Below are 11,455 nucleotides of genomic sequence, written 5' to 3'. Positions count from 1 at the left end.
TTCTCTCCAGTGATAAAAATGCCTCTTCCTGTGCTGATTCCAGGTTCACAATAAATTACTCTTTATGGAACACACTAKATTTCTCTGGATTTACTTTCATATTGGCAGCATTAAGCTTATCAAACTATTTGTAAATGAATAGGCATTTCAACAGAAGCAGTCTGCATCAAGAACAGGAACAGCACAGTAACTAGATGGATGCTTCTCCACAACCTCCCTGCCAGAATTTCTGGGAAGCAGCACTGTCTGCCATTATCCTCAACAGCTGTACTTCTGTACTGATGTGAATTCTTCTTTTCCAGGTCATCCTGCCTTTCTTGGAAAACCAAGTACTGCAGGTGCTATTGTGCCAGCGTATGGAAGCAACACAATGTGCTCATTGCAAATTAACTGCCTTCCAAACATGGTTTTTCTRATTTTGACAAATTTTTAATCAAATCAAACCCTATGCATTTTTACTGCTCTTTTTTTTCCCTTTACACGATTGTAATCAAATTTGATTAGTTATAAAAACAGTAGAATGATGACTTAATAGAGGACTAATTTTCAGAAGCAATCTTTCCCATTTGTCAGCAGTTCATTGTCACTGCCTTCCCTTGAAAGACAATCCAGGATAAACTGTTTTATGGTTAAGACATTTCTGAACATCTCAGCTATCTGTTTAAGTTTAGTTGGGGYTCACTCACATGTTTCACAGACTCTGAAGCATAGACAAATTTTCATAAGCTGCCCAAACCTGAAGAAAACCTCCAGTCTGTTTCTTGAAGTCTTTTGAGTTGCTTCAGAAGCTGCAGCACTGTAGCACTTCTCTCATCATCTTTTYCTGAAGATGATGCACTGAAGCATCTCTAGCATAAAAACTTCCATCTACAGCTGGCACAGAATGGCTGGAATATATCACAGATTTGGCCCCACAGCCTGTAAAATTGGCAAGGAGCAGTTGCAGAGTCTGCAGGTAGACAAGGATCCAGAGAAAGCATTATCACACTGCCAAGGCTAGAACTGCATGATTTGTTAACAAGTTCATACACTCACTAAAAATGAACATGCTTTTCTATATATTGAGGTTAAAAAAAAAACTCTTAAAATCACTTAAAAAATATTAACATCATATTAGCACATATGCAATACTGAATCTGTTCTGCCAAAGTAAAGCTAGTTCAAGACAGAAGGAAAACAGAAARCACATTTTTACATTAAAAATTTAATCATACAAAACTTCTATTAGTAGGCCCTAATCTCACTACAGATTTCCTAAGGCACAGAATCTTTATTTGAAAATATATAGCAAGCCTTTCTCCAATCCAGTACAACTGGTACCTTGTCATATACAGACCAAAATCCCATTCAGCAGCATATCAAAAATGAAACATTTACTGACTAGCACTTTGAGAAGATTACCAACTGTCTGCACTGAAATAAATACAATTTGGCAGAAGAGACTCTATCACAGCTTTGTCATRCTTTTGGTCCACATAAATATCTAGATTCTATTTTCTGTTTCAGGCAGAATACATTAGATTCAATTCTTCCCCCATCAGTTAGTCTCATTTTCACTGATGAAGATCCTGTAACATCAAAATAATCATAAAATATTAAACTCCATTTTTAGGTCCCTTTATTCAGTTTGTAGTTGTGTATTTATTTAAACAAAAAAAGCCCTGAGGTATCTGTTAAGTCAGACATGACTGAATGGCATACAGTACAGAATTCATTGATCCTATTCACCGAGCACGCAATGCAATATTTATACTGCAGATGTTTTCAAATGTAGTTTTATTCCAGTGACTATTTGCAGTCTGTACATACATTTAAAAACAACATTATGTGAACATATCACAGACCAAACCTAAAAAATCTTTAGTATATACTCCTTTATAAAAGGTTTTGACACAATGGAAAAGTCAGTCCAGCAAAACTCACATTACCAGGATTCTTGATGAAATACTGTGATGCCTTGTAACCTGCACGAGCACATGTATCCATGGCAATGGATCTCTCTTCTAAATCCTTCTTTTAAATAAACAGGTTTGAATTTTGTTCAGTAAACAWGTTCTACCACAACAATGTCCATTTAATTTTGTGCTTTCCAAAAGGCAAGCATACTACAGAAATAAAATTCCCTACCCAATACGAGAGAGAAATTCAGTAAACACAGATTTGTTTCCCATTCCAGCAGAGGAATCYGAGTTCCTTGAAATTCTCATTATGTCTACATTGAAACACCCTGCTTATACCTTCTTCTTCTTCTTCTTTGCCTGCTCTCCAGACTCTACTTTCCGTTTCTTAGCAGAAGCTGGTTCATCATCTTTTTCACCATCTTTAAAAAAAAAAAGAAAGAGTTAATCCAAGTCAGCAAAGGCAGTTGTTTGTCTTAAACACCATCCTGTCTCAGAACAACTGACTTAACCACATCTGAGATGCCTAGAAAAAAGACACACAAGTATTAACTGACAAGATCCTCATTTTTGGAATGCAGACAATATGTGGACATAACAGGAATGGTTACTTCTTATTACTACCACAATCCACTGCAGGTAATTAAGAAGAGGCTTTATGCTACTACTGTACAGTACCTATTGTAAAAACAAAATTATTTGGCTAGCTAATAAAAAAAGCTAGAAAATAACGTTTTTGAAGCACGAAATAATGTCAAGGTTTCTTAACCTTTTATCTTCTCACTGTGGACGAAGGCTGACTAAATGCATGGAGAAGGGAAACACACAGAACACATGGAGCTAAACATAAAAACTGCCACTGGGAAAGAACACCCAGAACCAAAACGGGCACAAGGCAGAAAAAAATCCTTCCTTTAGAAAAGGTTTGGTTGACAACTTTACTGGTGAACGAATAAATTATTATGTGTTCTGAAAACCCAGAATTWCCTCTTCTGGTTCTGTTCTCTTGGTTGTTGGTGGCTATTCTCCTTCTCCAGCCATCAAAAAAAATCTTCCTACTTGTGAAATATTTCTTTACTTCCTACATTACCATTACAACTTGTACCATGATTGAAAGCAAAGAGGATAGTAAATATTTTCTTCAGTTATCTGTCCCATGGACATCCTATCTTCCTCTCTTGGACCCCAAGTTTTGCAAACGTTATAAAAGCAATCTGACCGACATCTACAACTAAGACCAACATAGCTCCCATACCAACTTCTGTTTTAGCAGCACCATGACTGAACCTGATAGTTTCATAGAACTAGTGCTACAGAGTCTAACCCGTCCCTGCTAATGACAACGGAGAGTGTGTGTTGATCCCAGGAAAGCCAAAACACCGGCACTGCAATCCAACCAGCCCTGCAGCCGRAGCGCTCTGCCCCTGGGCAGCAGCGGATGCAGGAGAAGCCAGCAGAGCTTCCCCGAGGCAGAGAGGGCTCCGCCGCCCGCCCAGCCCGGCTCCGAGGGCTCACACAGCCTGTGCGTGGCACAGCCGCCTCAGCCAGGGCCTCACCCGACTCCAGCAGCTCCTGCTCCTCGTCCGGCAGGAACTTGGCTTTGCCGGCCGGCCGGGGCGCGTCGTCGCCGTTGTCCTCGTARATGTTGGACCATTTTATGGCCATGTCGACGGCGGGGGCCGGCGGCGGCGGCTTCTCGGGCGGGCTGTAGGTCTCCGGCGGGGGCACGGCGTTGCTCCTCCACACCTTGAACTCCCTGGGGGGCTGCGGGAGAGAGCAGAGCGCCCGTCACACCGGGCCGAGGGCGCGGGGCGGCCCCAGCGCCGCCGCGGTTCACCCCGCGCCCCACGCACCTCCTCGGGCGCCCGCAGGACGCGGCTCTCCCAGTCGATCTCCTTGTTGAGCGGGTTGTAGAGGAAGGCGGGCGGCTGCGACACCCGACGGAAGAGCTCGTCGGGCGGCGGCAGCCGCGGCCGCCCCGGGCTGCTCTCCGAGGCCGCGCTGGCCCCCGCCGGGCGCTCGTCGGGCTGGGGCTCCTCGGGCTCCGAGTCGGAGCTGGAGCTGCCGTAGGCCGCGAAATAGCCCAGCGGATCCTCCCCCTCCGCCGCCATGGCGGGGCCGCGCCTCGCACCGCCCGCGGAAACCGCGCCCGCGCCGAGGGTTCCGGCCCCGCCGCGCTCCGAGCGAGCCCGCGGCTGCTCCGGGACCGGGGCCCAGCGCGGAGCTGACCCTGGGGCCGGCGGCAGCGGGGGGAGCTCCTCCGCCGGGGGAGGGGCAGGGCTCACGCCGTAGCCCCGGTGCTTCCTTTCGAGTGACCAGACACYGAAATCAGACACGAAACCCAGCCAACCTTCATTTCTCCCTTTTCACACCTGCAGGGAAAACACGTTTTCCTTAATGTCTGATCACCCACCCAGAGCACACACAGCGCTGACCATCCACGAGGGTATCTTCACTAAGCCCTATTTTTCGTATTTGTTGTTATTAAGTTGGTACTAGGTCTCCTTGTGATTTACTCGTACCTACATTACTGSATGAGCTAAAGCACTGGTAGTGTTCAAACGGGACGAAGCTGAGTCGGGGTGTTTAGACTGGATATAAGTGAACGATTCTTGGGGTGTTTAGGCTGGATATARGCGAAAGGTTCTTCACCCAGAAGGTGGCCRGGCACTGGAACAGCTCYCYAGGGCAGYRGTCACAGCACCAGCCTGACAGAGGTCAAGAAGTGTTCGGACAACGCTCTCAGGCGCMTGGTGTGACTCTTGCGGTGTTCTGTGCAGGGTGGGAACTGGACTCGAGGATCTTCATGGGACCCTTCCAAGTCATATTCTATGATTCTATGTTCAGATTACTTATACTACCAGAAGCAGGATAAGGTCTGAGGGAGGGGTTTTGATTACAATATGATCAGTTCCTTTATTGTGAAGATACTAACCCATATCCTGCTGATCTCCCATAATCAATACGCTGATCATTATTTTGAAATAAGCCCTATACACAAAGTACAATCAAAACAACCCCTGAATGGAAAGTCCATAGTCCCTGCAGCATTTGCAAACCCTTATTTTGAGTCATACTTCTCAGCACTCAATGCTTTTGTTTCTCCCGTTAATAAAAATCTTAATTCAAGAATGAAGTCAAGATATGTGTGGCTGGAAGCAACTCCTCTCACATCCGTAGGAAGTCGAGCAATAGAGTAATTTGAARAAAAGCAAGTATAAGGTTAGCAATAGTAGGCACAAACCACAGAAACTACTTAAGCAGCACAGCTCTTGATTTCACATGCATGTTTTCCTTACAGACTGCTCTTGAGTGCAGTCCTACGGGCAAAGGTGTTTCACATAGTCAGTCTTTCCACCAAACACAAACCTCTCTAAAAAGACAAGGAGAACAAAAAAAAGCCTCCCGCACACACAAAACCAAAACCACACATCATATTAACGGAATGAACAACTCTTGCAACCTGAACATCTTAAAAATGGGAGGCAGACAGGAAAACAGGCAATTATACAAAAGAATTTATTCCAAAAGTTGTGATAAAAGTATTTTTKAAAAAATGCATATTATAAACATTTGGTAAGATAATACATTCATTCAAGGTCTCAGGTTCGTAGGCTGTGCTGGGCGTGGTCCCTGCAGGATGGGGAGCAGCAAGGCAGCTTCCACCCTGAGCTGATGCATTTTGTCTGTTAAGGCCAACCCTGCTCACTCTCCTCTTGTTACAAGAACCCAGAACGGGACTCAAGCCTAAGCACAGCTCTGTAAGTGGTTATAGTGGGACTGAATACAAATCACTTTTTAGATGTCCGGAATTTGTGCAACCACAATTCAAGTTAAGGGAAGAGAGGGAGTTCATCCTGTCCTTAATTTCATGTTATAGAGCAAAGTTTTGCTTGCACATCTAGGCATTTAATTTCCATGCATTTAATTTCCAGAGCAGTTTCACTGAAAAGCACTTTCACCATCCTGACAGTCTACAACTGTAGATGTAGACAAGAAAAACAAGGATTTTTATAAACATCTCTTTCTCACGTGTAAGCTATTCATTTACTTGGGTTGGAGTGTAGTTCAACATTGCATTTCATTTTAATCTATTTCCAAAATCAGAATAATAATGAAAAACAGTTTATAGAGACTATATTGAGGTCCTGCAGATAGGCTGTCTCCACAAAAGGAGAAGAGTTCAGTAGTATTACCTGGGTGTGAATTTGAATAGGATTACATGGCTATACACAATATGAGAGCCAAAATAATTTAGGGTATTAAATACAAACCTACCCTTTGACATACTGAAGCATCCCATCACTTTAAAGTGTAGCACTGCAGAACACAACTGTACCTGTGTCCAAGAGTTCATCAGATAATTTTGAAATTATAGGCACCTGCATAAAAGGTAGGTTACAACTCGAGTATGAGGAACACAATATGTTACATGGTGTCAAGAAATGAGAACCTTCCCATGTTGAAAAAGTTTAAAATGCATTTGACTCTAAACAATATGAAATGTAAACCTGTCTGTCTGCTTTGAAGAGGAGGTATCTGAAGTGCCCCATTTCCAAGAGTCCTTCAGACAGGAATACTTTCTTGACACACAATTTCTCCTCCACTTCCCTAGTGGGACAAAACATACAAGCTTTGCTACTTAATAGCATCCTACAATGTTTACTTACAGCCCTCACAATGTTGYTAGATCAGTTTACATTCCTATTCCAGTACTAATGAGAATTTATATTTAAAGTGCATCTCAAATCAGTAATCTTTAATTAATATACAAGAATAATATGCCAAGACCTGCAGCAGTGCATATGCGATACTGATGCCTTTTGATTTACCAGCAGGACAAAGTTCACATAAGGAAGAGACTCCTTGCAAACAAGCGTGGATTTGGCCAGATTTCTGAGGTTTGTCTGCAAATGGAGGAGCACACACATACATGGAGAACAGAATTTATCCTAGTGAGCAACATTTAACTTGGTAAATGAGTATCAGCTTTTTGGTAAGTAAGCTTAAGCTTTTAGTTCAGAAAGTTATTTTTCCATACTCAATACTTTTCCTAAGCATCTTTCCCAGTTAATCCATCCACAAAGTGACTAAGAAAAGCTGGTTTGTTAGTTTCTGTAGGAAAAAAAAAAAAACATTTGTTCTATAATTCCAGCTAAAGTATCTGCAACTAAATGTGAAATYTTATACACGTTGGTTTAAAAACCAAATATTTGCTGGTATAATAGCACAGTATTTTGAAAAAAGCTCCCTAAAAAACCAAAACAATCACAAAAAGTCAAGCAGCTCCASCATCACACAATTACAAAATTAAAACAGAAATTGCATAATTATTTCCTCCATATTTTCCAACAGTTTGAAAACATTTGTTAACCTTTAGGAGACATCACACAGTTTCAGTACCATCTGGAAAAAGGTCACTAAGTTCACTGCCGTTGAACAGAACGTGATCTTAAAGGCAAAAAGCAATTGTCACTTGAACTGGTACATGGTTCTTGCTGGTCTGACTGGAGCTCTGGGGGCAGAGGGGGTGCACCGGGATCTCCAGGCCCTGGGAGGGTGGCTAAGAAAACACTGCACTGAGAATTTCCCATCTCTGCAATTGGTAAATTCATGGAATGAAGAGACAAAGCAGACACAAATGCAGCGGTGCTACAATCTTCTTCTGGATGATGCATCTGGGTAGATTCTTTGTCTTTTGTTTTATCCAAAAAATTTGATTCGTCAGAAAATGATCTAGAGAGATCATTTGTTCCTCCGTACAGTGAGGTCATACAGGTGCTGCAGCTTAGACCTACGACAAAAAAAGAGATACTGGATTTAATTACAGTATGRGGCCATCTTAAAACTGTGCTCTGATTTAGTATCAGTAAGACTGTCAAAGATCAGTTGTTTGCATTTTCAACAGATTAACCCTTCATCTCACCTGTGATATCCACTATTGCTGACAAATTAAAGAACAAACAAGCAGGTTATCTGGGCTGATATGGTCTCTCTGTACTCAGTATCAGACAGTATTTGACAAAGATGCACCCCAACTTAAGATTCATTTTAGAAAGTCACTTTAGCCCTTCAGCCCAACTTTTTTTAGATTTCTCTCTCTGTGTTCTTCAAACTTTCAAAAGCTTCAGCTGATGGTTCTGCTTCCAAGCTATTTTACCTGAAGGCAGAGAAAACTTCAGGCCCTTCATCTCTAGGGTTATAATTTACTTCTTCCTTCTTTATTTGCCTTTTGATGGGTGTGGAAGGGGAAGTAAACCTTTTGGTGGAGAAAGCCTGTACTTTCTTCCCCTGCCTTAAAATGTGAGTACACACAGTCACTTCAAGGTTTGGATGTCAACAAAACCTCTAAGCCTGTATGAAACAACTCACACAAAAATTTAAAATGTCTAATCTTAAACTGTGGCATTGAAGGCATACAGGGAAATTCCCCTCAAGTTGCATTTGCTAGCACATCTTCTGCTGAGGCACAAAGTTTAACAAAACCAGAGCATCCTGCCACTGCAGCAAATATCTTCAAGAGAAATGAAGATGGAAGATAACCTCTCATTTYTGAAAAGCAAAACTGAAACGTGAAGACAGATTTATCCATCATAACAACACAATAGGGGTTTTTTTTTGCAATTTGTTATTTTTGTTATTTATGATGTGTTCAGATAGTAAAAAGGTAAAGACAGAATACATGCACTAGGTCTTAAACCCAAACTGGTGATATTTTCAAACATGTTGCTCCAAATACCAGAGGAAGACTGTAATTTTGGATTTTAATTTTGTAGATAAAATAAAACCTGCCTTACACAACATTATTATAAATTTGTTACCTTTAATAGCTTCAAGCTTTTCATTTTTGACTTTCAACACTACATCAGTTATTTTTTGTAACAGGAAGTTTTGTGTTCTTTCCCGTCTGATCGATTCAATCAGAGCATCGAGTCCCTTTGGATTTTCTGCTAAGTAGTCCAATAACTTCCCAGTCTTTTTCCTRCTGGAAGATCGAGCAGAAATCTCTTCAGTGTCCTCTCTAGTGAGTATTTTCTTGGAACGCAGGTAATCAAAGTGTCTCTCRGCTATGATTTTATCACACAGGTAAGGACGCATCCTTTCTAAAGCCTGAAAAACAAAACAAACCAGTRTCAGCCAACATTTCAAGTTATTTAGAAGTCTGTAGTTGGAACTTGTATTATTTTGATATAGGTTAGCAAAATAATTTTTAAATCTGGCGCTGTGTTATTTAGTTGAGATTTTTCTCAGAGTAAATTTTTAAAAAAAAAACCTGTTACCTAATTATCCCTTTCATTAACTCTTTGACTGAACTCAGTTCTAATGTTTGTTTGGAAATAAGGTGACTACTCATAGAAAATGTGACTACATAAAGCCTAAGGTTAGCACATTTCAAAACAGTCAAGTAAATCTGATTGCCCCATCTCCATACTGTGTGTATCCTTGAGGCACAACTCCAAAATACTGCAGTTATTGATGTTTTCTRTGCATTGAGCAAAAGCAGTTTCAGAGCAACAGCTTTAATATACTCACAGTTCAATACGTTTGTAAATACACACCACTATTGACAAGTTCAACAGATTACTGACATCCAAAACACATGCAAATGCACCCTGACTTGCAGAGATCCCATTGAAGTTACCTGAACAGCTCTGAGAGTGAATTTACACTGAACCAGCACACTGGATTGTGAAGCCACATTTAAAATCTGAGCGCAGAAACTCTAAAGTCAGGTTTACTGGACAGCATTTTGATGATAAAACGAATGTTATTTGTTTCTACCTAAGGTTTCCATGATGCCCTCCAAGTATTATGGGAGAACCTATAAGATTAAGGGCTGAAGTGACATTCGTGCACCTCTGTGAAGTGCAGCCGAGGGTTCAGTCACTGACCCAGACTAACACCCTTACCATGTTATATATATATATATATTGTCTGACTCTAGTAGTTTTTATTCTTTTTTGGTGCAACTACTCAATACCAGCTATTGCAGTATTAACTTGTGATTCCACAGAAGCGAGTACTAACTTGAAAAACATGTCTCACAGAACTATGACAAAGCATTTAAAGGAAATCACTTAAGCATAAAGCTAGAAAGAAATGGAACTCAAACTCCAAGGARACTTTACTGTACTTMAAAGGAACTTTRAAAAACCCCAATCMGTCAAACATAAGAMACCATAAATTACAAAGAGGACCATRGAYARGCAATAAATAAATGATAAACTGTGATTTTACTTTTTTAAAATTAAACAATCACTTGTTGAGGTTGGTTAGCACCACCAACTTGCTTCCCAGTCTCACAAWGAGATAAATTAATCCAGACTGAATAAGGATGAMATCCTCCCTTAGAYTYCAGTAAGTATGAGGGGAGAAAACARGAAAATATAGAACCTCAATTTAAAAATATAAGCTTCAATTAAAAAAACCAAAACTTAATGAACATATTCACGCTAAGACAGAATTCTATTTGGCACCAGGAGCAGCACGAATTCTTTCAGCCAGGCTTTGGGTACCATGTCACCCATCCCGTCTGCGGCCTCCTGCGCCTCATCGCGGAGCAGACACCGGGACAAACCGAACCCTCGCCACACAGGGGCGGCCAGCAGCAACACAAAGCACGGCCGAGACTCGGGGTGAGCACCGGGCCCSGGGTAAGTGTTGGTGAGCCATTATCAGCCTCACACTGCCGGAGGGCAGAGCCGCGCCCCAAATTCCCCGCCGCCCTCCCGGGCGCGCCGGTCCCGTCCCTCCTGCCGCCCCCGCGCCGCGTCCCCGCACCCGCTCCCACAGCGCTTCCGCTCCCCCGCCCCCGCACCGGCTCCACTCATCGCTCCGCGCCCGGCCCGGGCCTCGGGCTCTCGGTCCCGCCCGGCACTTACATCCTTCTTCACCTCCGCCATCTCGTCCTCAGTCAGCGGCCGCCCCGCGACCCCCGAGCTGSACCAGGACCCGGGGCCCTCCATGGCGAACCCTCGGCGGCGCCGCTGGGGAAACCCGCGCGGGGCGGCGCTTCCGGCCCGGGCTCYGCCCCCGCCCAGCTCCGCCAATGGGCGCTCAGGGCCGGCGTTCCGCCCCGCCCCCTGCCGGCACCAGCTGCGGCCGCAGCCGCTTCCCGGCCTGGCCCCGCCCCTGGCCCGCATCTACCAATGGGCGCTCAGGATACGCGTTACGCTCCGCCCCTTCCCGGCTCCGCCAATGGGCGCTCAGTGCCGGCGCTCCGCCTCACCCCGCCCTGCCCGGCCCCGCGCAGTGCAGCGGACGCTGTGGCGGCGGCGGCGGCTCCGGGAACGGGTCCGGGCCATCCCCGGCTCTGGTGACGGGCTCGGGCCATTCCCGGCTCCTCCGGCCGCACGGACTGGGCGAGGGCTCCTCGCCACGGGAGCGCTGTGCCGCTGGGACACGGGCTGAAACTGCCCTTCCCGGGCCCTGCCGGAGACTTGTGACAGCCCGTCCGCTAAAGGCGTCCTGAGGGTGCGGAGCGGTGTCGGGGCCCGCAGCTCCCGGCGCGGGCGGCTCGTCCGGGTGCTGGCACGTCGGGACAGCGGCTTTGGGGT

The 11,455-nt window shown here is 44.2% G+C and overlaps 2 protein-coding genes across 2 annotated transcripts; both read right to left on the bottom strand.

Moving 5' to 3' along the window:
• Positions 1–364: 364 nt before the first annotated feature.
• Positions 365–4,070, bottom strand: CUNH1orf52 (chromosome unknown C1orf52 homolog). Its single transcript, XM_057374567.1, has 3 exons — positions 3,752–4,070; positions 3,455–3,662; positions 365–2,320 (listed from the first exon to the last, which is right to left on the bottom strand). The coding sequence occupies exons 1-3, from the start codon at positions 4,007–4,009 to the stop codon at positions 2,232–2,234; spliced, it is 555 nt and encodes a 184-aa protein (XP_057230550.1). The 5' UTR covers positions 4,010–4,070; the 3' UTR covers positions 365–2,231.
• Positions 4,071–5,325: 1,255 nt separating this feature from the next.
• BCL10 (BCL10 immune signaling adaptor) lies at positions 5,326–10,922 on the bottom strand. Its single transcript, XM_057374556.1, has 3 exons — positions 10,781–10,922; positions 8,720–9,008; positions 5,326–7,692 (listed from the first exon to the last, which is right to left on the bottom strand). The coding sequence occupies exons 1-3, from the start codon at positions 10,862–10,864 to the stop codon at positions 7,325–7,327; spliced, it is 741 nt and encodes a 246-aa protein (XP_057230539.1). The 5' UTR covers positions 10,865–10,922; the 3' UTR covers positions 5,326–7,324.
• Between the last annotated feature and the right edge of the window lie 533 nt (positions 10,923–11,455).

Source organism: Malurus melanocephalus, unplaced genomic scaffold (assembly GCF_030028575.1).
Source record: "Malurus melanocephalus ecotype Western Australia unplaced genomic scaffold, MMel_1.1 scaffold_8, whole genome shotgun sequence".
Taxonomy (NCBI): Eukaryota; Metazoa; Chordata; class Aves; order Passeriformes; family Maluridae; genus Malurus; species Malurus melanocephalus.
Note: the sequence above shows the minus strand (reverse complement) of the source record. Positions and strands in the feature narration are given on the sequence as shown.